The sequence below is a fragment of the Ictalurus punctatus genome, chromosome 2 (genome assembly GCF_001660625.3).
Source record: "Ictalurus punctatus breed USDA103 chromosome 2, Coco_2.0, whole genome shotgun sequence".
NCBI lineage: Eukaryota > Metazoa > Chordata > Actinopteri > Siluriformes > Ictaluridae > Ictalurus > Ictalurus punctatus.
Window position 1 is genome coordinate 27597007 of NC_030417.2, and position 27583 is coordinate 27624589.

The following is a 27583-nucleotide window of genomic DNA, read 5'->3' on the forward strand; positions in this document are numbered from 1 at the left end:
TTCAGTTCCAGAGATTGTAGAATGTGTGCACTGAATCGTTTCAGATTACTCGTGGTGGCCAACACCTTACTTAGACACATTTTTCCTTTAATTGGTCATCTGTCTGTAGTTACTGTACATGTTGGGGTAGAGACAATGCAAAGTAGGGAGGTTTGTAACAGCTCACTTGAATGGCAAAGCACATGCAGATGATTTCTTTAGCTGGACAAGATGCAAGTGTGTAGTCACTATCTGTGCAGTAAATCAGTTTACTTCCACTATGCTACACACACACACACTATATATATATATATATATATATATATATATATATATATATATATATATATATATATATAATGCGCTTTGTAGTCCACTATAATAGCATTATTGTCATTCTGACCTGTGACCTGTAGCTCAGCATATCGATAGGCTCAGAATAAAACTCCTCTCAGTGCGTAGTGGTTCAAACTGCATAGTGCATCTGGGAGGGTGGGTTCTGCCTCATTTTGGGGTTAGATGTGAACAGCACATCATGTTCATATTTAGCAGTGGATGTTTGGCATGAGAACAGCTGATGTGCTTCCTGCTTGTGTTTGATTATTTTCAGCTCCGCTCTCATAATGTGGGAACGTGGGAGATTTGCAAGATATAAGCTCAGTCTGTAAAAGGATATTTCCCTGCCAAGTCGTGCTGCAGGATGAGATGCAGAACTGACCCATGGTATGGGAGCTACCTAGGGCACAATCCATTTTTAGGGGTGAGAAGTGTCAAACTATAAATTGAAAAAAGGAGCACAATGCTGCCAAAAAACTGTTGTATGCCTGTATGTCTATCAAGACTTAATGACAGCAATTTGCAAGCTTATCTGACAAGCAAGCTGTCAGTAAGTTACTGTTAATTTGACAGTGCATTTGTGAAACATTCACTTCCTTAAAAAGATATGGGTGTCATTAGAACAAGTCTATGGCACATCCGTTTTTTGGAGGCATTGATATAAAGTTGCACCCACAGAAATGCTTAACAGATCTTAGCACTCTTGCTCTCATTTCATTAGAGAGAATATTCTTGCAGCAATTCTTTATGAAGATGATATGGTTATGCTGTCAAGACTATAACATATAAGAATAACCTTGTGCAGTCTCGTGCAAATGCATTCATAACCTCTCTCTGTCTCTCTCTCTCATTACTACATATTTCTAGTATGCTAAATGAAGCGCCGGCAAAATATCTTGTTGCCAGAGCAACACACATAAGTGAGCATGGAAAATCTTTTTCGAGTGAGCTCTAATGAGGACAACAACCAGCAAGCCCTACCCCATGCTGGTAATTAATTACTTTAAACCAAACAATGCCATGTGCAAATGGCTTACTGTACATCGCTCACTGTCTCATGATGAATGGGTACTCACAGTATTTGTAGCAAATATTCTTCAAGAGTATGCTAAAAATATCTAAAGAACTTGTCACTGAGTCGTCTCACGCTGGAATCTATTGTAGTCTAAGAGCAGATGGCTGCTTTGGGATGTAGCGTTAGCCGGGGGAGCTTGGAGTCCTAATGCTAAGTCTGTCGCATATTCAGTCTGTGTGAGCTGTGTTCACTTTCTGTACTCGGCCCCACAATAAAATAACAGTTCCAATTCTTGGAAGGCTTTCAGGTCTTGAATAACACCATGTCCTCACACAGTGTAGTTAAAAATAACTGTCTCAAAGACTATTTACAAAACACTACAACTGAGAATTTCTAGAAATTTGAAAGTTGTGAAATTGAGCATTACATCTTAGTGATAAGCAGGATTTAGGGTTCTTTGCTATGTCACTTTTGGGGAGTCCTTAAAGATTCTTTAATATAGGATTGAAGATTGGAAAAAGACTATTCTGATATGCACTTCTGCTCACCATTGAGAGATTTGTGTATCATTACATTCTTAAAAGATTTCATGAAGTTGAAGAGAAAGATAAAAAATGTGGATACCTTTCCTTTGAAAAAAACTCAATGATTCCATTACAGGCTGCTTTGATTCCTTTTATGCACTTGTGTAGGCCTTTTGAGTTACAGTATATATTCCAGGGTTAAAACCTGTGCTGCACATTCTTGTATGTTGATTCTGTGAAGGACATGTTCCTATATGCTGATTTGAAACTGATTTAATAATTTCTCTGTTAATGGAGTACATAAGGGGGCGCATGGTGGCTTAGTGGTTCGCCTCACACTGCCAGGGCTGGGGGCTCAATTCCTGCCACTGCACTGTGGGTGCTGAGCTTGCATGTTCTCCCTGTGCTGCAGGGGCTTCCTCCAGGTACCCCGGGTTACTCCCCTAGTCCAAAGAAATGCATGGTAAGCTGATTGGCATGTCCAAATTGTCCATAGTGTATGAATGGGTGTGTGAATTTGTATGTGATTGTGCCCTGCGATGGATTGGCACCCCATCCAGTGTATACCCCGCCTTGTGCCCGCTGCTCCCTGGAATAGGCTCCAGGTTAATATAGATGTAGATACTCCAGCGGTATAGAAGATGGATGGATGGAGTACATAAGGTTTTAAACAGCCATAGGAAAACCACTTGTACTGCTGGCACAGAGATCCTTCTTAGTCAGAAACCTGGACAAGACTTCTTCTGTTTTCTATTTCATAAAATGGTCTATTATCACCAATTACTGCATGACTGTGAGCAGCAAATGAGACCCAAATTCATCCTTAAATGCCACTTCTGCTTTCTGTTTCTTTACACAAAACTTTGCTTGTCTTTTAATGTCCATTTTTAAATAACCCTCTATCTCTTTGTGAACAGGGGTTAGAAATTGAATGCAGTCAGGTAGTCCCACATACACACTCTGTCTTCCAAATCTGATTGAGGTCAGCACACACAGTTCTAGTCCTATGCTCGTCTGTTCTTTTTCCAACCCTCACTTCAAAGACTCGTTTATGATTCAGACAAAGATTTTGAGAAAAAGCAAAGTACAGTATTTGCTCAATAGATTAAAAAAAATATAAAAAATTAAACACTGATATTATCAGACAAAAAACATGTGAACTGGTCTATTACATCACCCAAAATAGCTGTAAAGGAAAAAAAATGCAGCAAACTTATGATATCCTAACAGGAATCTTTCATGATCCACAAGAACATCTATGTGGGTGTTTTTATATTGGAGGCACTAAATGGAAACCTAACGCCAGAGCATAAACTCACCATCCACTTTATTAGGAACACCAGTATACCTGCACATTAATGTAGTTATCTAATCAGCAAATCATGTGGCAGCAACGCAATGCATAAAATCATGCAGATACAGGTCAAGAGCTCCAGTTAATGTTCACATCAAACATCAGAATGGAGAAAAAGTGTGATCTCTGTGACTTCGATCCTGGCATGGATGACCACATCAGGTTCCACTCCTGTCAATCAAGAACAGGAATCTGAGGCTATCACTGGCACAGATTCCCTCAAACTGGACAGTTGAAGATCACTTGCTCTTTTTCTGGTTTTCAACTGTCTAGTTTCTGTGAGTCAGTGTCCATGATAACCTCAGATTCTTGTTCATGAGGTGGACAGACATGATGTGGTCATGGTTTGATGTGCATTCCATGTCCATGGTTGATAGCGGGTTCTTTGATTTACTATAGACTTCCTGTCAGCTCAGACCAATCTCATCATTCTCCTATTCTCCTCTGATCTCTCATCAACAAGGTGTTTCAGCCTGCAGACCCTCTGCACACAGGATGTTTTTCGTTTTTCACACCATCCTGTGTAAACTCTAGAGGCTGATGATCTGTGGGATATTTTGAGCTGAAATGTCACAGACACATTCTGGGGACACCTGAGACTTATATTACAACTTGTAAAAAGGAGCATAATAGGTCTCATTTAAAACACTATATTATGAAGAAGGAAATTATAAAAATGAAAACTCCTTGAATGCATTTGTTGTAATAGAACATATACAAAGAGGCAACTAATTTAAAATGTTTTGCAGGAAGATTTGTTTTATGATTCAAAGCAACTCAATATCCAGATATGAATGGAAAAAATTCTGTAAAAAAATTCTACATAACTTTTCTGAAGGTTGCTAGTTATTTTTTAAAATTGAATAGTTATAATCTTTTAGTCAGTGGGTATGAAGCAGGAGAATTCACTCTGGGTGGGATGCCAGTTGACCAAAGTGTGTCATGCACACACATTCACACACTCATTCACACCTTAGCAATTAGCATAGCCAATTCGTCAAGCAGCATGTTCTTGGACATAAGGAGGAAACTGGAGAACATGGAGGAAACGCACACAAACAAGGGAAGATCATGCGAAACTCCACATAGATGGTAACGAGCTCAGAATTGAACCTGGAGCTGTAAGGGAGCAATGCTACTCACTGTGCCACCATGCCCTCCTAGTTATAACATCCCTCTAGTTAAAGACCTGACTTGGTACCTTATACACTGATCAACCATAACATTAAAACCACTGTCAGGTGAAGTGTTTATCATCTGTTTAACATTGAATATCTCTTTACAGTGGCACCTGTCAAGAGGTGGGATATATTAATCAGCAAGTGAACCATCAGTACTCGAAGTTGATGTGTTGGAAGCAGGATAAATGAGCAAGCAAGCAAGCAAGATTTGAGTGACTTTGACAAGGATAAAATTGTGATGGCTAGATGATTTGTTAAGAGCATCTCCAAACGATCAGGTCTCGTGAGGTGTTCCTAGTATGCAGTGGTTAATACTTACCAAAAGTAGTCCAAGGAAGGACAACTGGTCAACTGGCGACAGGGTCATGGGCGTCCAAGGCTCAATGATGTGCATGGGCAGTGAAGGCTAACTGTCTGGTCCCACATAAGAGCTACTGTAGCATGCTGAAATATTCGCTCACAAATTGCTGAGGTTGCTGCATATGTTGCTGCACAGCCACAGCCTGGTCAGATTGCCCATGTTGACACCTGTCCACTGCTGAAAGCACCTACAATGGGCATATGAGCATGCAGCAATGAAAGAAGGTGGCCTGGTCTGATGAATCCTGTTTTCTTTGACATCATGTTGATCACCGTGTGCATGAACGTCGCAAGGATGCACTATGGGAAGAAGGCAAGCCAGCAGAGGCAGTGGGATGATCCTGGCAATGTTCTGCTGGGAAACCTTGGGTTTTGGCATTCATGTGGATGTTACTTTGACACATACCACCTAACTAACCATTGTACCAGACCAAAAAAAAATACCCTTCATGGCAACGGTATTCCCTAATGGCAGTGGCCTCTTCAAGCAGGATATTGTGCCCTGCCACACTGAAAAAAATTGTTCATGAATGGTTTGAGGAACATGACATAGTTCAAGGTATTGACTCGGCCTCCAAATTCCACAGATCGCGATCCGATCGAGTATCTGTGGGATGTGCTGGACAGACAAGTCCAATCCATGGATGCCCCACCTCGACAAGGATCTGCAGCTAACGTCTTGGTGTCAGATACCAAAACACACCTTCAGAGGTCTTGTGGAGTCCATGCCTCGACTCAGCATGTCAGAGCTGTTTTGGAGGCACAAGGGAAACCTACACAATATTAGGCAGGTGGTTTAAATGTTATGGCTGATCAGCATATACTGGCCTATGCTGATAGAACTGTATATCTTGATAAAGCCTAACTTATCTGCAATGCAGAGTTTTTGCTTTCATGCCCAGTTTAATGAAAAGCTTTAAAAAATATTTTTTTCCCATGATCCACATGCTTTGGATTATATTATTTGATTAATAAGTGCAATTCCCCTACTCAAACAGCACCAGTGGAGGAAATGGATTATACCCAAGTAGTAACTGCAAAACAGTTTGTTAAATTTTCCTCTTTTAAACATTAAAACAGATTAATACATAATACTGTATAAGTACAGTATGTTGATTCTGATATACTTATCAGGATTTTAGGGAGTTGCCTCCTTCTACTTAGCTCTTGTACTTCAAATAAGAGAGAGCAAACTCAGACATCACTTCTGCTAGCTTCCTTTTGTTTTTAAACAGATTTGATACTGATTCAATTGCTGCTTAATTAAACTGGAATGTAAGCTTAAAGTTAAAGTAAAAAGTTTTCTCTTGGGATATAAAAATTTGGATGATATCATGTGTGAGACAAATCATATCTGAATATGTCAAGATACAGGACAAAGACAAAACTGTTCTTCAGCCTTCTGCATCAAGGATATGTATTTATTTCAACATTATCTCTCCAGAACAATATTGATGCATGCAAATATCAACACACAAGTCAATTTTGAAAAAAAAGTGTGTTTGTAAATGACAATGTCTGGTCATGGTTTCTTTTTTAAAAATGCTTTTCTGTCCTCAGTTGTTGACCGGCATTTACGGACTTCAATAAAAGTTTAACATATCCAAGAAAAGGTTGCCTGACAGACTGCACTAATGCTCTGAACCGCCTCATTAGAACATATGTAGGCCTACAGCACAGAGAGAATAAATGAAGCCCTGCATTTGTTTTTCCTTTTTCTTTTCATTTTTAATTTCATCAAGATATCAATTTATGCGAATTTGTGCTACTGTAAAATATCACGACACATTTAATTTCACAAATCTAAAAGATAGCACAGATAAAAAGACCCGTTTACATAGCTTTTATGTCCATGCAAGTCCAGAAACACCCTTTCAAAAATGCCAACAGTTATTCCTTTCTCCAATTTCTGAACAATTTCTTTAAAACACTTCTGCTACCATGCCTTTATCAAAATTGGTATCTAAAAAAACATCTCACCCAAGTACATGAACAAAATAATAAAAACTATGCTACAACCAGAATTCCAAAAATGTTTGGACAAGTTTGTGTAAAATGTAAATAAAACAGAATGCAATGATTTGCAAATCTCATAAACCCATATGTTATTCACAATAGAACATATAAAACATATCAGATGTTTAAAATTAGGAAATGTACCATTTTAAGGAAACAATAAGGTAATTTTGAATTTGATGGCTGCAACACGTCTAAAAAAAAGTTGGGACGGGGCATCAAAAACTGGAAAAGTAAGTGTTACTAAAAAAGAACAGCTGGAGGAACATTTAGCAACTAATTAGGTAACTAATTGGCAACAGGTCAGTAACATGATTGGGTTTAAAAAGAGTATGATCGAGAGGCAGAGTCTCTTAGAAGTAAAGATGGGATGGAATCTGGATGGAAGCATATGTTGCTCTAAAACCTGCATTTACCTTTCAGCATTGATGGTGCCTTTCCAGATGTGCAAGCTGCCCATTTCATAGTCACTAATACACCCCCATACCTTCAGAGATGCAGGCTTTTGAACTGAGCGCTGATAAAAATCAGGATGCACCCTCTTCTCTTTAGTCCTCTTTCGTTTAGAGGACTCCACGTCCATGGTTCCAAAAAATTTCAAATTTCCATTTGTGTGACCACAGAACAGATTTCCACTTTGCCTCAGTCCATTTTAAATGAGCTTTGGCCCAGAGAAGATGGCAGCGTTTCTGGATCAGGCTTCTTCTTTGCATGATAGAGCTTTAATCAGCATTTGTGGATGACACGATGAACTGCGTTCACAGACAATGAGTTCTGGAGGTGTTACTGAGCCCATGGAGTGATTTCCTTTACAGAATCATGCCTGTTTTAATGCAGTGCCGCCTGAGGGCCCAAAGATCATGGGCATGCAATATTGAGTTTCACCTTTGTCCCTTGCACACAGAGGTTTCTCCAGATACTCTGAATCTTTTGATGATATTTTGTACTGTAGATAAGATAGTCATAGTCTTCGCAATTTTACAGTGAGGAACATTATTCTGAAATTGTTCAACAAATTATAGATGCAGTTTTACGCAGATAGGTGAACCTCTACCTGTCTTTACTTCTGAAAGACTCCGCCTCTCCAAGATACTCTTTTTATACCAAATCATCTTACTGACCTGTTGCCAATTAACCTCCAGCTGTTTCTTTTTAGTAACACTTACTTTTCCAGCTATTACATTTTAAAATTCAAAATGACCTTATTTTTTTCTTAAAATGGTACACTTACTCCATTTAAACATTTGATGTTTTCTATGTTCTATTGTGAATAACATATGGGTTTATGAGATTTGCAAATCTTTGCATTCTATTTTTATTTACATTTTACACTTTACACAGCATCCCAACTTTTTTGGAATTGGGGTTGTATGAAAATCTGTGTCAAATATATGACAAAGCAGATATGTGGCGTTTGATGTTAATGACAACCCCCTATGAAGTTGTTTTTGGTTTAGATCATTTACTGTTTTAAAAACCTACTTCATTCGAAATTTGAGTGAGAGCTGAAGCAAAAGCATCAAATGTGACATTAATTATTTTTCATAACTAGCTCTGGAAACAAATGAATCACATACGACAAATAATAACAGTCTTGATCAAATCAAGTTCCATATTTTGTAATAAGATTCCAGTATCACTCTCTCACAAAGTCATTCCTTTCCTTTAAATAACTAGATTTAAACTGGGCTATTATGTGTAATTACACAGTATAACCATATTTACCTGAGAAATTCTTAAAACACCTTCAAGTCAGAAGAATGATTTCAAAATTGTCCATCTGCTCTTGTAAAACAGTCCTATGACACCTACAGTAGTGTCCTCATTCTCAAGACATGGACGGATGATTCTGTATCACCACATCTGAATCACTGGCATGCTTTGTGTTCTAACACAGCCCTATTTTTATTTTTTCTATAGCACAAATCAAACCTTCTCTGTGTTCAGAATAGTGACAGGCATCCGTATGCACTGTCATCACATTGGTAACATCATCCGAGCAATCGAGGCCTCGCTCACTGTGAGAAGACCCATTGAAACTCTCAAAAATGCACCATACTAAGAAACAACACAGAGAAAATGGCATGCACTGTTCAAATGAAGATAACATCTTAGGGAAGTTCTGATAACATTTTGGTTTAGAAGGACTTGTGTTTTTTTTTTTATTTCTTTTTTTTTTTTTTGTTAAACAATGCAACACACCATAATGGCAACTGGGCATTATTAACTCTATAATGCTACAGTATAAAATAAATAGCAAAATATCAGAAGTACAAGATCAAAATAAATAATGCAAAAAAAACAACAACAACAACAAAAAAAAACACATTTTAAAAAAATTGAAATTACCCACTAACCAAATGGACATTCACAAACAAGTACCACTTCCAAAAATCACATTATGAAAATTTTCACATTGTGTTTTTGCAGTTAGTCTCAGACATTACAACTTTGTTACATTGATTTTTATTTTTGCAAAACATTTAACATATTGCTATATGATGGTACAGGTAATTTCATACCTGTTTGTTTTTGTTCCCCCCCATGTGTGCACTGTTGCTAGTGGTGGACTGATTACATGTGGGCTAAAATGGTTGAAATGCTGAGATACACAATCAGTATGATGACTGTTTTCGACTTGTGGTATTCCCCTCAGAGACACTCATCATAAGGAACAATTGACACATCTGTAGAACGTTTTCACTATGTTCTACACTCAGCATGAGATACGGAGCATTTCCTCCTAGTTTAAGGATTGGAGTCCTCACCGTTGTCGACTGGTTACCAGTGTTTTGAGTATGTGTATAGTCTGTATAGTCATCTACAGTATTACTACACACAGATCTCGATAGGCGTGGTCACAAGGATGCGACCTCCATTACCGTTGCTGTCACGGGAGACACGCTCGTAGCTGTTATTAGAGGAAGGCGAGTTGATGGTAGACATGGTGGAGTAGGGTGGTACCACCGGCTCAATGACAATGCCTGCTTTGGCCACAGCGCACACAGGTGACAGGCTCTGCTGCTTCAGACGCGCCACCAGATCATCTTCCTCTGAGGAAGAAGAGCTGAGCTCAGCCAGGTGCCCATTGAGCACCGTGCCACTGGGTGAGGTAGCTGTGTTGCCGTTTTCCGTGTCTAGCATCCAGCAGTGGCAGAAGAAGGTGAGCACCTCATTGACAGAGCAGCGTTGCTCTTTCTCGATAGCCAGGAGGTGCCGGAACATGCGCAGCGCCTCGTTGGTAAAGCGACGCCACTGTGATGGCACTGCACCCGCCCGCCTCCTTGGCTGCTGCTGCCAGCGTGCAAACTCTTCGTAAAAGGCATCGCATGGTAGCGCCTTCTCCCATGGAAAGTTGCCTGTGAGCATACAGAAGAGGAGCACTCCAAAGGCCCACACATCTGTGCTATAGTCCACACAGAAACCGTCATGGCGGCCTGGCTCACACAGCTCAGGTGCCGTGTAAGGGATGGTACCGCTCACGCGCTTTACTGGTGAACCGGCTCGACGCGTCATACCGAAGTCTGACAGCTTGACCTTTCGGCACTCCCGGTCAAAGATGAGCACGTTCTCAGGCTTGATGTCACGATGCACCAGCTTCTTAGAGTGAAGGTAGTCAAGCGCCAAAGCCACCTGGTGTACACAGCGTTTCGCCACACTCTCTGGCAGCCCCACCTATGCAGGATGATGGAGAACAGAGGCTCAATGAAAGCTTTAACACAGAAAACCTGACGGGTAATAAGCTGGATACTTATATTACCATGGCATTAAAGCTTGCACAGAAAACAAAATTCTTTTTAAATCCAATCGAAAACCCAGAGCTGACATTTTTTAAAAAGGCCAGCTATAAATACCTCAAGAAGGTTAGGAAATGATTAAATAACAGACTAAGAAAACAGAAGAGGGAGATATAAAATGTAGAAATGGAGTTTTATCACTAATTAAATTCAAAATTGCCAGTCATTGTATATCATATCAAGTATGACAGTCTGGTTGCATCATTATAGTGGATTACAGATAAGGGTCTGTCAATCTATTAGTAAAAAAAGAAAAAAAAACCCCCACATATTTACAGTAGAGGTGACTGTGCCTCATATCACATCTCACTGATAAGCACAACATTATACCCCTGAATAGATCTATTCAAAATAGCTTAATCAAACACCTGCGAGATTAAAAAACGAAAACAATCAAAATCCTTGAGGGAAAAATTCCTTTCACTAATGCATTTTTATACAGCAATTTAAGAGGAAGTAGTTAAATGTGAATGCAAGCCAGAGTCAAGATCTAGTACAATTACTGAGTAATTAGCAGAAGCATTTCTGACATTACTGTTGACAATTGGGGAAGTTGTTACATGTCACAAATGTGACTTAAACAAAGCCTAAAAATTACATTTAATGAAGGAAAAAAGGTAATAGGAAAAAGGCAATAATGTCTATGTATTTTTTCAGTATGAAGAAATATTAAATATTGACTGCTTTCTGATCAAGCCTCAGTTTTGCTCACCTGAGGGGGAATGATATCAAAGAGGTCCCCAGCTAATGCATACTCTTGCGCAAAGATGTAATACTCGTCTGTCTCAAAGGCGATGCCATACATGCTGATAATGTATGGGCATGGGGAAAGGTAGAGCGAGATGCTATACTCCCTCAGAAAGCTCTTCAGCTTAGTGGTTTTCTTCCGCAAGAACTTCAGAGCCATCTTAGTGCCTGTGGAAATGGAAAGGATTAGCATTCAGCAATGCTGCAGCGTCACTGAGCCTAACAGAAAAGCTAATGAAATCTTTTAATATGAATATTAAACACGAGGAGTGTTGTAGACCATTGTTCTTGACGGGTCATTAGTTTTTGAAGAAATGGATTAAGTGAACTGCCAAAAAAGAGCCTTTGTCAGATTTATGAACTATATAAGGGTAATTTTGCAAGGTTCAGGAGAAACCATAGGCAAGTTCAAGAAAATTAAGGATCTTTTATTTTTTATTTTTTTTTATACATTTTAAGGAAAATAAGAGAAACTTTCAGAAGACATATTGTACCTATGTCCCAAGTTTTGCTATTACAAGTGGAATAATATTTGCCATAAATAAAAGTGAGATAACAATTGTCCTATTCACATTAAACATGTACAAAAAGAAAATGATTACCCCCCCCCCCCCTTTCCATTCTCTATAAAGAAATACATTCTTATTTTAATTAAAAACATAAAATAAAAATCTCCTGCATAGTATAATTTTTCCCCTCACTGCTAGTGATGCACTATAATTTCAGGACAGTGTTCATGATGCTGTATTAATCACTATTATATAACACCAAGAGAAGTAGATGATTTATGAATGTTGAAGAATTGATTTTTGTTATTTCTTCCAGTAAACCCTTTGACTTCATTCATTATGTAAAGATGTTGGGAGTCTGGCTGGATCACAGCTCTTTAAGGAATTACAGCAGTGTTGCTGATGGAGATGAATTTAAGGTTTTGTCTTGTATAGCACGTCCTTCTCACCCTGACCTGACACTACACTTACTACCTTAGGACAACCTTGCACAAACAGTTACAAATCACCAGTGACATTTTCTTTTAGCTTAATTAAATCTGTAGACTTCACTGTGAAAGGAGCATCTGACTGAAATTTGTTAGAAGACACTCGTCAATATAGACCATTGTTATGGAAAGCCTGAGTAGAGGAATGAATGCCCCTCCACAACCTCTAACTTTGTTACATAGATTAGCCAGCCTTTTGGACTAAAGAGCCAAAGAAACACAAACAAAGGCTCAGAATAACAAACACATTCACAGTCAAAGTGCCCATCGTATGTCGTAGCAGATGTGTACATGTGTCTGAAATGCAGAAAGGAGGAATTCTGTCAATATTAGTAAAGGAAGCTTATAAAGTAAAAGGCAAGGTGCATATTGGGTCTGTCAGATTCATTTTGAACATTACAGTATACAGTATAATGTTTTATTTTAAAGTTAGATGCTGACTTATTTATTTTTTCCATCTCTTTTTGAGATATTTCAGAAACCATAGTATTTTAGAATGACTAGTTGTCACCTCTAGCTTTTTTATTGATGATGGTTCCTGTTATCTGTTTACTGTCAGCAGAATATGCGGCCATATTTATATAAATGGCAGCTATTTCTAAGGATATGAGCTATATTCTTTGACATGAAGTCGTAACAGATGTGAAGAAAAGTAAATGTTGTACTTAAAAAAAAACTCCAAAACAATCTGTGTTGTCTCATTTTCCTTCCAAACAGACTGCAGCATTAGAATATACTGCATTGCATATAACCAGCTTTATCTGATAAATGAAGGCATGTTCAGTCACAGAGCTGTGCAGAGGGTGTCTGAAATATTTCATGGACCATATTTCAGGCAAATATACACCCTAGAGTCATCAGCTGGCATCCCGCAGACCCAGTGTAGCAGTACACTATAATTTCTCAGAAACATTCTTTATTGCAGAAATCCAGAGCCAGAGTCAGTGATATATACTAGAAATGTAACTACTAGATGTTATAGTAATTGCCTGTTGATTTGAGAAGTGGGAGTGTGGATTTCTAGGACCATCTGCACAGTTCTTCTCTGTCAAGCTCCTTTTGTTGAGTGCTTTGTGCACAACATGAACCAAAGGCTGAGAGAGCTAGAGTTTAGGGTACCAACAGATGGTGTGTTTATCTATGGCTCATTAAAAATCATCAGAACCCAGTGATTAACAGAGGGGGCTTTAGGCTGGAGAGCAGAGGTTGCCTAGCCAGCAAAGACAAACATGCTATTTGACCTAGACTTCTCTTGTGTTTACTGATTATAAAGAAACATTAATACTACAACATGGTCTTCTATTTAATATCTACTGACTGCCAGAGGATTGATTAGCCTATGATGTTGGTCAAAGGGTGGATTGAAACGTATGCCTACAGAGCGTCATGATAAGTAAACACCTACCAATGTAGTCTCTTATTATTCTTGTGTTAATTTGTAGTTTTAGTAAATCATTTTGTTCTTAGAGAGCTGGAATATTCCAGGTTCATGCTAAACCCTCACCAGTCTCCAAGCGCAGTCGGAGCAACTGCACTGTGGTCCTCAGTGTTATACTCTGCTCACAGGCTTGACATTTATGCTGAAACTTTATGCAGAAATCTCTGTAGGCGTTCTCCTTGCTGGTGCTGTGCACGATTACACAGTATCTTCTAAACTAAGCAAATGTTTCACCAATTTTTCATGAATCTCAACTGAATCCTAGGTGATTCTACCACAAAAAGAATCATTGCATGTCTATCATTTTGTATTAAACATATCCACACTGCAATGGATACACTTAAAATTGTGTATAGAGACTCTTAAAATTGTTCATGGCCATAACGAGTATCCATTCTGTCTTAGTGCAATCGATTTCCAAAATTAAATAAATGCATTCAGCCCCAAACCCTGCTGCTACAGGCCCACCATCTATGACCAAAGTCAAATCGCATTTAAAATTAAGGTTGGGAATGGAGAATGAATGATTTTAGTTGTTGTTTCAGGTTTGCCCATCAGCTCACCACCTCCAGAGGATGAACTGATAGATGATGATGCAGTTTCCACCGCAGTGCCTGATTCTCTGTTTACCTCCAAGTGTGACAAATAACCTCATTTGAGGATCAAGGGAGGGGAGACCAGGCACACTTGAGGACACACAATCCTATATGAAGAAGGTAGTTCTTATCCCCAGCTATTGATCACCTTGACTTGGAGACTTGGTGATTAAGGAATTTCTTCATTATGGTATGAACTAAGGGCAACCTTTTTGGCTGTCTAAACTGGATGCCAGCGGTGGGTTCTTGTGCTATCTCTCTGGTATTTACCCCAAAGCTCAGATGTCCAAGTGAGGCCTACAAAGATATTGGCTGGGCTGATAAACATGTTGCTCAGACAAGCTGCAGAAAGAACCCAAATTCCCATCTGCTTCTGGTGGCAGAATTTTCATGACATTGGACGAATGCCAAGCTGACTACGGAATACAACCTAGGCAAAGCCCTGAAATCTAGGGACAAGATGGAAGCTTGTTGGGTAGGTGAGGTAAGAAACAGGCAATTCTAATGGGGCTAAGGAAAATACAAGCCATCACAGTACCACATAAAAGTGACTGTATAAAGTATTTAAACGTTCAACAGTAAACCTGTCATTAAAGTTATGCAGTAAGGCCAAAACCCCAGGAAAAAATAATTAGTCCAATATCACACATAAAAGATATGACTCAACTTCAAGCATTCCAATCCGCACTTACATGTTTAATAGAGTCATGTAATATGTAAGACAGTGCATTCTGCTGCTTTATTTATGCACCGCCTCCATTCATTTTTTTAAACTTGCAAGAAAAGTGTAAACTCTACAGAGATTTATTAAAACCTCACAATGTCACTTTGTATATGCTGAGAATTTTTACAATGATATGATGATTGTCCTGAACTTGTATTTGAACAGCAAAGTGTTTGTACAGAACTGAACATGGATAATATGAAAAAAGGCTGTGCTGACACTTCATTGTCTCACACTGTCCAATGGGATTTCAGGTATACTATTATACTGTATTACACTCATTTCTTCTAAACAAACTTCTCAAATAAGATCACTTATCATATTCCAGCAACATAGGGTTAAATATCTCATGTTGTTTGGCTTTCACATTTATCCATGATTCTGTAACCTCCTTCCTAACATTTGGAACACATGAAAACTGTCAAACTACAAAATAACTATCCTACATTATCTTTAAAGAACCAAAATGATTGTAATTATGTTGCAGATGAGCAGTGATTATGAATGTGGTTGAGCAGTTATTATATTTCAATAGTTAGTGTTTTATTGTGTTTTCCTTTCTTTTATTTTCATATCATTTTAATGGTACTAATGGTACTTATGTTAAGCTGTTATGCAGTGGCCCCTGTGTGGAGTGTGACCATGGGCTGTAATCATAGTAGCCCATTGGCCCTAATGGTATATGTTTACTGAAATATAGAACTATTTCACAAGAAAATAAAACCATAACTGAGAAAATATTCCAGTGCTTACCTCTTATCTTGTGGACAACCAGATCCACTTTGCCATAAGTGCCCTTGCCCAGCTCCCTAATAACTTCATAGTACTTATTAATGTCCAGCTTCTCAAGGTTCTGGGCCGCAATAAGCTGCAGCTCCTCCAAGATGTCGATGGAGGCACGAGATCCGACGGGGGAGGTGCTCATTCTTCCAGGAGGCAGTTAGCACAGTTAATAAGTTCACTGAAAGTTCTGAAAAAACAAAACACAAAAGAAATGTGAGATCCAGACAGAAGTTGATATAAGGTTATAGAGAAATTTTCACCTTCAGTTTAGCAGCATGATTGGAACCCTGCACACAAAGAAATATTTTATCTTGAACATCAAAAAAGAAGAAGTTCAGAGAAGTTTAGTATCTAAGCCAAACGATTTCTTATGTAACCTTCTGTGTCCTGCAGTAAACAATCTAGATTCTGTTCCCTGGATCCCCTTTCAAGCCCTCAAGATTACAAGCCTTGCTTCACCCAAACAGAACAGAAGCACAGATCAGAGCCAGACAAACCCTCTCATGAATCACTAAAATACATTGTAGCACCTTGCTTGTCATTTACTTCTGCACTTTAAAATAACTTGCCAGATAATGTTTTTGCACATTACATAACACTAACATTTGGCTTCCACAAATGGCACAGTCAGGCTTATCACAAGGAACGGGCATGGACTTTTTCTGTAACTAGTGACAGAAGGAGCAAAACATGGTGGTTGCCACTGTCCAAGCTGGTGAATATGGCTGGACACAACTGATTTAGTAAAATAAAGCATACTAAGGTAAGCATAGAGGCTTTTTTGGGGGGGTGTTCCTCAAAGAGTTTAACGGTTCAGAGCAGCCTAATGTGGTTCTTACAACCCTATATTTCAGGGCAACACAGAACATTTAAGAATTCCACCGGAGGAACAAACTGAAAAAAAACTTTTTCTAGAAGTGTATATTTATTTTTTCATATGTTGTACTATTACATTGTTCATATTATGAAAAAAAATACAGACAGCCCTGCTTACAAAAAACCAATAGAATCCCTCATAGATTTTGTAATGGCTTCAATGCTTATAATGGGAATTGTATTGGTTTTAATAGAAACTGTATTGGTCCCAATGGGTCTCCTTGTATTGGTTGCATGCTAAGTCTAGTGGAGAGCAGTAAGGACCAATAATGATCAAGGTTTTAATGGTTAACAGCTGATGGTTTGTAATGGTATTTGTAGTTAGAATTTCTGTCATGGTTTCTATTATTTTTTCTTTAGCCAAGAGAAGTCAAATCAAAAGGAAACTCCCACAAAAACCACAAGGAAAGACCAGTGCATTTGATCTGCATTATTTTCATACTCATCAAATCACTGAGTGAGCTCTTGTGCCCCATGGATGGGGACACTGTCATCTTGGATAAGACCACTCCCATCACGGTAGAACTGTTTCATCATAGGATAAAGGTGATCAGTCAGAATTACTTTGTACTGATTTGCACTGAAGTATGTATGTACGTATAGATGACACATTTAAATAAACCTTCTAGCATAATGTTACACCATCATGTGCTGAGGGATGATATATTGAGCTATTTTATCCTTCAGCATACTGACTGGTGTGATTTCTCAATGACTAAATAGACTTCACACTCCCGACAGGCTGCCAGTGCTCGTTAATGGAGACAAATGTGGTGAATGAGACAGGATGCATAGCACATCCTGTCCATAGACACCATCTGGGGAGATTTGATACCCTGTATGTGTGAAAGAGTGTGTTGTATGGAAGAGACTGGCTGTTTGTTTGTTGATCTGAATTTAACTTGAAATTTCAGTTTACAGTTTAACCTCAAAAAATGGCAACATGCCACCTAATCTAACATTAATAACTATTTTGAATTTGATTGAACTGAGCGTTATCACTGTCAGCCATGTTCAACTAAAAGAATCGGAAACCTGAGACCCTACCCGTGAACGAGAATCCCAAGATCCTTTGCAACGGTTGTCAAAACTGATTTGCTGAGTCAGGGGCCATTTACACGACAACGTTTTTCAACTAAAAACGGAATTATTTTATTTATTTTATTTTATTTTTTACATGTTTTGGCTGTTCGTATACACGACAATGGTATTTTGGGGCCTGATAACGCAAACTTTTAAATCATGTTTTAAAGTACAAGTTTTTGAAAATTATACCCTTATCGTCTCTGTGTAAATATACAAAAACGCGAATTTGTGAAAACGATGACATCATGCACACGCGAATTATGTGTTCAATCTATAAGCATGCATGCGAGTACTTCAAAACAATGTGTGAGACATTCAAAACTACAATGATGGAGTACAGGACTGTGTTTGTGCTGCTCAAGATTTTGAGTTTATTGATGCTTCTCCGGCAAAGTGTTGATTTACCGCATCACTACTATAACAAGCGGAGACACATTTGTTACATTTGCCAAATTATTAACCTAGATCTACGCCGATGGAGGGTATTCAAAAGGCGTGTTTGGGTAAGACCTGGGAGGACAAACAGTTGGTGGGAAAACTTTATCAATGGCATTGTTGACAAGCGTGAATGGAAGGAAAACTCCCACATGTCAAAAACTTACATAATACTGTGGTTTTTAGTCATTATCACGGATCATTTAGACAATGTCATCGTCTGTACCCGAAGCTTTTCAAAAACTTTTCTGTTTTTAGTACAGTGCATCCGGAAAGTATTCGTAGTGCCTCACTTTTTCCACATTTTGTTATGTTACAGCCTTATTCCAAAATAGATTAAATTCATTATTTTCCTCAAAATTCTACAAACAACGTGAAAGAAGTTTGTTTGAAATCTTTGCAAATTTATTTTTAAAAAAAAGAAAAAAGAAAAAAAAGCACATGTACATAAGTATTCACAGCCTTTACTCGATACTTTGTTGAAACACCTTTGGCACCAATTACAGCCTCAAGCCTTTTTGAGTATGATGCTACAAGCTTGGCACACCTATTTTTGGGCAGTTTCTCCCATTCTTCTTTGCAGGACCTCCATCAGGTTGGATGGGGAGCGTCGGTGCCCATCCATTTTCAGATCTCTCCAGAGATGTTCAATCGGGTTCAAGTCTGGGCTCTGGCGGGGCCACTCAAGGACATTCACAGAGTTGTCCTGTAGCCACTCCTTTGTTATCTTGGCTGTGTGCTTAGGGTCGTTGTCCTGTTGGAAGATGAACCTTCGCCCCAGTCTGAGGTCCAGAGCACTCTGGAGCAGGTTTTCATCAAGGATGTCTCTGTACATTGCTGGATTCATCTTTCCCCTCGATCCTGACTAGTCTCCCAGTTCCTGCCGCTGAAAAACATCCCCACAGCACAGATGGCATTGGCCAGGTGATGACTGGTGCCTGGTTTCCTCGAGACATGATGCTTGCCATTCAGGCCAAAGAGTTAAATCTTTGTTTCATCATGGTCTGAGAGTCCTTCAGGTGCGTTTTGGAAAACTCCAGGGGGGTTGTCATGTGCCTTTTACTGAGGAGTGGCTTATGTCTGGCCACTCTACCATACAGGCCTGATTGGTGGAGTGCTGCACAGATGGTTGTTCTTCTGGAAGGTACTCCTCTCTCCACAGAGACACGCTGGAGCGCTATCAGAGTGACCATCGGGTTTTTGGTCACCACCCTTACTAAGGCCCTTCTACCCCTTCTCTCGGCTCAGTTTGGCCGGGCGGCCAGCTCTAGGAAGAGTCCTGGTGGTTCCAAACTTCTTCCATTTTACGGATGATGGAGGCCACTGTGCTCATTGGGACCTTCAATGCTACAGAAATGTTTCTGTACCCTTCCCCAGATCTGTGCCTCGATACAATCCTGTCTCCGAGGTCTACAGACTATTCCTTGGACTTCATGGCTTGGTTTGTGCTCTGACATGCACTGTTAACTGTGGGACCTTATATAGACAGGTGTGTGCCTTTCCAAATCATGTCCAATCAACTGAACTTACCACAGATGGACTCCAATCAAGTTGTAGAAACATCTCAAGGATGATCAGTGGAAACTGGATGCACCCGAGTTTAATTTTGACTGTCATGGCAAAGGCTGTGAATACTTATGTAAATGTATTTTTTTTGTTCTTTATTTTTAATAAATTTGCAAAGATTTCAAACAAACTTCTTTCATGTTGTCATTATGGGGTACTGTTTGTAGAATTTTGAGGAAAATAATTAATTTAATCCATTTTTGAATAAGGTTGTAACATAACAAAATGAGGAAAACGTGAAGCGCTGTGAATACTTTCTGGATGCACTGTACATCGTTATCCTGTAAATGTTCCTTCAAAGGTAACTCCCTTCAAAAACAACAACAACAACAACAAAAGCCCGGTGCCAGCTCTATAAACCACTGTGATGTTTGGCTAGTATTTAAGTTTGTTGTAAAGGTGCAGAGTTATTATGCTATAGTTAACACATATGCACTGGAATTGTATGTTTTTACTGTATGTTTTACATTTTATATTCCCCCAGATGATACTGAATAAATCAAATTTATTAAAACAGACAGTTTTAAAGAATCATCTCAGGCAGTTATATCCAAATCACTGCTAGTGCTCGGATGTCCATCTGAATAAAACCTCCTCAAAATGAGAATCAAATGCAGATGTGCAGAATGGATACAAATGTTCTGATTGTGAAGACTGCAGATCTCAGCTGCTGTTCAGACCACCCTGAGTGTGTAAACATAGAAAATTCAGAGCCTATTAATATAGTTTATATACTACTACTACCACCAAAGCCTTACAGCAATTACTAGCTGGCTTCCCAGAATGAACATGCAACCATGGACAGCAACCTCTGCCTGTAATTAGGTTTAGAGCAGACTTTGAAGGTTCTGTAATGCTGGTCTACATGCTGTTTCTGTTCAACCTGCACTTGCACACACATACACAGTGTTCAAGGAGCATTAAAGCTCTAACATATTGATCCATTACATCAAACATGCCCTCACTAGTGTTTTGATGACCATCTCATCAAAACATGCTAAAATTAGACAAATGCAGATGTGCAGAATGGATTCAAATGTTCTGACTGTAAAAGTAATCGATTCAAAAGTTTACAGGGTGAATATCCATCCAGTCATCCATTTTCCATACCGCTTATCGTAGACAGAGTCGCAGAGAAGCCTAGAGCCTATCCCAGGGAACTCAGAGCAGGGGCAGTGGACACCCTGGATGGGGTGTCAGCCAATCGCAGGGCACAACTGCACACACATTCACACACTACGGACAGTTTGGAAATACCAAACAGCCTACAACGCATTCCTTTGAACTGGAGGAGGGAACCAGAGTTCCCTCCAAAGCACCGGGGGAACATGCAAGCTCCATGTGCACAGGGTGGAGCCAAGATTCAAACCCCCAACCCTGGAGGTGTGAGGCAAACGTGCTAACCACTAAGATATATTTTTAAGCATTTTAATAAAATCTGCAATTTTGTGTAGGGAAGACAGTTTTCCTTGTGGGGACCAGACAAGGTCAAAATACACACACCTCAGTGCAACTAAAATAATCTACACTTCAGTTAATCACTGGTTCTGTCAAATACATCACACATCTGCAAGGTGGTAAGACATCCAGCACTCTGTGAATACAGAAAATTGACCACTGCAGCTTAATGTCAAACAGCTCCTCTAAGGTCCATGTCTGCCTGTGCTGTCAAACACAACTAATCAAAAAAGGTCTCACAAGCTAAGGCATTGTGCAACGATGTGCAACGATGTACAACCGCTTGCTTCATGCAGCTCTGCTTGCAGAATGGCTAAGCACAGCTCAACCCCCATCCAACCTTGCTTATTTTCACAGACCACTGGCTTGCTGCTCCTCTATCCCTCTCTCACCACAGCCACTACACAGTCAACATTGTTGCAAGCATCTCTCAGCCAACAAATCAATGCCAAATACTCTGCGGAGTCTTTTTGCAGGCAACAACTATTTCTAATGACTTATTCAATGTTGCAATTGTAGTTCACAAGGCTGTACAGCCACTCCAACATCAGGCTGTAAAAAACCAACGTGTACAAGAGTATATACTTCATAACTGGACAAAATGATGAAGGCTGTGTTACTGTATTTATGAGCCTTGCATAGTTTGCATTAAATCCACACTATAAAATCAGTTAAAATATAGTTCAATACTCCACCAAAACATGATAATACACTGATTGCACACAGCATATCCTGCACAGTATGTGTTAAATTGAGGAAGCCATCTGAACCAAAACAGAAGCCTATTTTAGGTCTTTGGTTGTTCTCTTAACACTCTCAGCTACAGTAAAACATAAATGATGATGCAGCCACAACCAGTATGCAATACAGCAAACATAAAATCATAATGTGTTGTGTTGCTTCTGATGCTCCTGCAGCAAAGCCTCCGTGGTTAAGTGCATTAGGATTTTTCAGTGATCCGTAGCATATTCAGTACACAATGAGGTGTGTGTGTGCGCATGTATGTGAGAGTGAGCGAGTGAGAGTTCCCTTTTCATGATAAAACAGATAAACCAGTAACAAGAAGAAATCTTCAGTGAGGCTTGCTGACTCAAACCAAGGTTATTGTCTCTATATCACTGACGCGCCACTCTTTCAATAACAAGACTATAAATTTCAGCTCATATTACAATCTCCTGGAAGAAACTAAGTACGCTTGCAAGATCCATTGTGTTTTCTGAAATCTTTTGTAACCTTGAGAAGTAATCCTACAGGAGGAACAATATGGGTTTTATTAGTCACTGATTTTGCAGTAATTGAACCTGGAATTATTGCAAATGTGGTGTTCTCAGGTTAAACATAAAACGGCAGATAATACTCAGACCCTGAGTGTGTAATATAGATTATATACTACTTCTACCAAAGCCTTACAACAATTAATGGTTGGCTTCCCAACATGAATGTGCAACCATGGACAGCAACCTCTGTAATTAGGTACAGAGCAGACCTTGGAGGCCCTGTTAGTGCTGGTCTACTTGCTGTTTTTGTTCAACCTGTGCGTGTGCACACGTGCAGGTGCACACACAAACACACAGTGTTCATGGAGACTTGGAGCACATTAAAGGCAGCAGTGTCTTCAGTCAGCATGTCCTTTGTATGCCTGCCTGGAAACACTAAGCTCATTTATGTATTGGCTCTGTGCAAATACCACAGGCAGGTCTATGTAACAACTCCTTGTGCAAACTCAAGCTAAGGGGTGCACACTACAAGCTTAACACCTCCCTCTCAGCCAACTGCTTGGCTAATGTCACGCTGCAATAATGACAAGGTGTGAAGTCAAACACGGCTTGCTCACAAAACACTCTCTTCCCCTGAGGAACAGAGAGAACAGGATGTGGATATTTCAAGCTGAGATCATCTAAGCACTCCAGTGTGCATCGTTAGAGAGAGAAGGGGAAGAAATACTGCCACTTCAGTATGTTGCTCACCTCTCTTACTGGTTTTTGGAAAGAACACCATTGGCTCCACTCAATCAGTGCATTGATCAGCTTGTCAGGATTTGCACTGGCATTGATCAGTAAAGGCACCTGTTCTGGAAGACATCTGGAAGACTCTCTCTCTATGACCTTTCTGTATATGTGCATGTGTGTGTTTGCAGCCTTGAATATGTGCTCCTGTGAACATGCTCTGAATCATCTCTGCAAAGGCAAACAAAGAACAGAAAACCTGGCACAATGCATGCGATGCCCGATATGTCATGGTCACCTATTTTTCCTGTCAGTGGATGTCTTCCTTTAAAAGCACAGCTTCATGTAAATGTTCATGTCAACACTACATAACATTAGAACACAAGCTTTTGGGTGATGTGTATTTGCAAGCATTCTGCAACATCAATACAACGATTTACTGAGCACAAAAAAAGCAGGTTCGTGTTTCTGAAACCAGCAAGCCCGATGGGAGCTCAGTGTGCCTTCACTACGAGCGGAGACAAATGAAAGCCTGCTCAATAACATGCATCCATGCATTGAACTAAAATGTCTCCCTACCTTTTCTGTCTTTCTTTCTTTTTTTATTTTATTTTTTTTTAAAGCGCACTGCGTCCACCAGCTCCCGCTGTCATTGCGTCCCGAGGACAGCTTTGATTATATCATTGGGGTAGATTTAGGCAGGTCTTGCTTTGTGAAGAATCTTATCGCTGTATTCTCTCACGCGCGCGCTGCTTGATCCTGGGACTGAACCGCGCGTGCTCTTATCTGTTGACTGCTTTGGCTGGGACTGAGGTGAAATAAGGAGATATTAGACCACGCCCATTGCGCCACGCAGCCAATCAGAGCTCATCCTAAAGGGGCGCTGAAGTCATGCTACGTTTCAAGCCACACACTACCTTACTAAATAGTATGCCACAATAATTCCAAAGGTATCGTACTATTTTGACTAGTTGGCTATTATCTGTTATGGTCGTACGCAATTTCTAGGCAGTACGTTTCCATACACATGCTCTAAGCATGTTCAGTTGAGCACACGCACGGACCGGTGATACAATCTTAATCTAGGCCAAAAACAACAAAGAAAGTATTTATCCTGCTATAACACACTGGATTTAGCTTGGCAGCTAATAATCAAGCATTCAATCCCCCACCCTTAATATTTATTCTATTGTCAACTGACACATATGGAGAAGTAATTTATTTTGTAACATTATTAGTGTTCAGAATCGTTTGTGAGTTTGTCATAATAAAAACATGAAAATACTGAAAGCTACCCTCCGTTGCACTATTTGGTAACACACAACTATTGCCTCGCAAAACAACGCTGGATTAGTGCCATTTGACTGGGAGAGCACAGGTAGCTCGGGAAGCTCAGGTAGCTCTGAAGATGAAGAGACGCTCTGTTCAGCAGATTATTTTTGCATTGCTGGGCAAAGAGGGACAGTAAAAAAAAAAAAAACATGTACTAGTTACATTATATTACAGCATTTGGCAGACACTCTTATCCAGAGCTATTTACAATTATCTCATTTATACAACTGAGCAGTTGAGAGTTAAGGGCCTTGTTCAAGGGCCCAACAGTGGCAGCTTGGCAGTGCTGGGATTTGAACTCACAACTTTCAAGCCCAACGTTTTAACCGCCAGAAGGAGGTAGGATAATATGGTGTAATCTTGCTATATATTGTAGCTAGCTAGCTAATTAATTGCAATTTAGCCATAACTATCAATATATCCAGTTGGCAAAAAAACAGCCTTGTTGGCGAAATTTTACTTTAAAGCTGCGGTACTTAACTTTTGCCTCTCTATCGCCATCTCTGTTTGAAACATAAAATTCAAGTTACTTGCCTAGTTTTTTGTTGTTGTTGTGGTTTAAATTATTATTTATTATTATTATTTTTTTTTTTACGTGGGTTGTGCTTAGGCATGGCTCCTCTGCGCGGTTGAATCCGATGGTTTGAAGCATAGACTGTAAAAAAGATGGACGATAAATACCTTAAATACCTGTTCAGCAGAGAAAAAGCCATCTCTGCGTCAGTTGTCAATCCCTTCAGTTCTCGAAGTTACTGCCACCTATCAAAAGACATGCCGATATTTATTCTCGTTTTAGCACCGGCTCTGTCGCTTTCCCTTTTTGACTGCAGGCTCTCCACAGTTTGAGATTTCAGCAGCTAATTCCACAGATGTTAGCGATGATTGTGTTTAGTACTATACAGATTAAAGCAGCCATCTAGATTGCAAGTTTAAATTCTAAGCAATTGTTGTAAGAACAAGCTACACACACTCCACCATCCTCAGCACCCATACACGCGATATAGTAGCTGGCTCTTCTTCTTTCTGTTTACAGATGTGACGTAATCCCGGGAAATCCGACCCGGTAGCTCGAATAATAAATTATTATTTTAAGGTTACTGTTGCGAATCGGGGTAAGATAAGCATACACTTTTGAACACTGTTTTTTATGTACTTGCTCAATATTAACTCAATATTTTTTAAAAAAAAATGTAACCAAAAAAAGGTCAATACTGCAGCTTTAATAGTTTCCATTATTATCAACAACAAGGTTGTTCACAACGGATGTCGTGCTCACACTGTGCACTACATTGGCATGTTAAAATCTCACAAGAAATGATGTGTATATATTTTAATCAGTTACAGCGTGCATGTTATTACATCCTGTGTAATTTGTTTTAATGACACAATCATAAATAATCATAAATGGATGTGGACGATAGATAGATAGATAGATAGATAGATAGATAGATAGATGGTTGGATGGGTAGATAGATAGAACAATATATAAGTAGAGGGAAATTATGTAATGACACCACAGATATAATAAAATAGAATTTTGAAAACAATAGTTTTATTTTTTATTTTATTTAATAAAAAAAGTATTGGGAAGCATACCCATTCTCACTTCAATCTCCCCCAGTGTTCAAACCAAATCTATGCCCATGCCTGCAGTTCCCATGAATCTTTCTGGTTGTTCAGGTCATTCTGAGGCTCTGCAAAGAAAATGCACCATCAATAGGCCTAAGATTTTTAAGAATGATCTTAAACCAAAACAGAAGGCTAAGGCACAATATGAGCTAGTGATAAGATTAATTAGATCTATGATGAGTATACAGTAGATGACAGTAAAATATCTCAGCTCTCCGTTATCAATAATTTTAAATAGTGGCTGAGAATTTAATCTGTTTGTAACAGGATTATTTAATTAGTTATTACATATTGGTATGTTTTCTAAGTACAACAAATTCACTCTTAGTTTACCTTGATTAACACAGAGCATGCCCCTTGATTACAACTGTGGATCATCCTAAATATTTTCAGCTAATGTCATAGCTAATATCACAATGTCATCCAGTTGCTTTAGTTGAGTACTAGGTCAAGCTGATGATTTGTTTTGCTATTCTGTGGCCTACAACACATCAGCTTAGTTAAGATGTCTTTCTTGTCCAATATTCTAGGGAACCCTATTCAAGAACACATGGGTTTGTGAAAAACACATGTATACTGTACTGAGGACTATTTGTCTTAATTAGATTGCTATAGATACTCAGTGTGAATACTTTTTGATAAGTTCCCTTGAAATTTGAATAATGAGGTCCCTTGGTCCTTTTTCTCAGAGTTTGTATTGATGTACATCTGTTGCCATGGTGAAAGTACAAGAAACTCACAACACATGCACTGTTGCTGCCCCAGAGCAGCTTTTGCACACCCTCAGACAAAGCAACATGGCTGCAATTCTCTCACTGGGGAAAGATGGTGAATATAATAATGTAAAATAGTAAAATGGCTTAGTGGTACTTTCTTGTACTGTTGCTGTCATGTTTGGCAGAGCCAGTGGTGGCTCAGTGGTTAAGACATTGGACTTCTAGGCTCTTGATCAAGACCTTCAACTGTTCAGTTGTATAAATGAAATACTTGTAAGTTGCTCTGGATAAAGGCATCTGTTAATGCCATAAATGTAAATGATTCTCTCTCTCTCTCTTTCTCCATCAAAAAGAAACAGTTCCAGGACAGGATACAACTCAAACCACTTGTATGCTGAATACCATTGTCTCACTTCTTAAGGTGCACTACTTAGGTATTTAAAACACTGGCTTTCATTTTAAAAGCACAAAAATTACTAGAGAATGCCTCAGAATCAGAGGATAGTCCTTCAGGGTAATGAAAAATTGTGTGAAAATTATACTATTCTATCTAATTACAATGCTGTTAACTAATCTGTTGCAGACAGAATTCCATAGTCAGTAAAGTCATTTTTGATAAACCAGTGCATGTCTGCTATTTTAAGGTAACAATGATCAATTAATTTTCCAGTCAGCAAATTTATTGAAAGATA

General features: G+C 39.2%; 1 protein-coding gene across 1 annotated transcript; it reads right to left on the bottom strand.

The window, feature by feature from the left end:
• Positions 1-8368: 8368 nt before the first annotated feature.
• On the bottom strand, positions 8369-24010 carry unm_sa1261 (un-named sa1261). Its single transcript, XM_017484400.3, has 4 exons — positions 23794-24010; positions 15818-16034; positions 11275-11477; positions 8369-10440 (listed from the first exon to the last, which is right to left on the bottom strand). The coding sequence occupies exons 2-4, from the start codon at positions 15987-15989 to the stop codon at positions 9598-9600; spliced, it is 1218 nt and encodes a 405-aa protein (XP_017339889.1). The 5' UTR covers positions 15990-16034; positions 23794-24010; the 3' UTR covers positions 8369-9597.
• Positions 24011-27583: the final 3573 nt, after the last annotated feature.

Excerpts from the sequence above, each read along its gene's own strand:
- unm_sa1261 (XM_017484400.3), bottom strand. The coding sequence starts at position 15,989 with ATGAGCACCTCCCCCGTCGGATCTCGTGCCTCCATCGACATCTTGGAG. Across the intron at positions 11,478-15,817 it reads GGTTGTCCACAAGATAAGAG|GCACTAAGATGGCTCTGAAG; the intron begins GTAAGCACTGGA and ends CCATTTCCACAG. Across the intron at positions 10,441-11,274 it reads TTGATATCATTCCCCCTCAG|GTGGGGCTGCCAGAGAGTGT; the intron begins GTGAGCAAAACT and ends CATCCTGCATAG.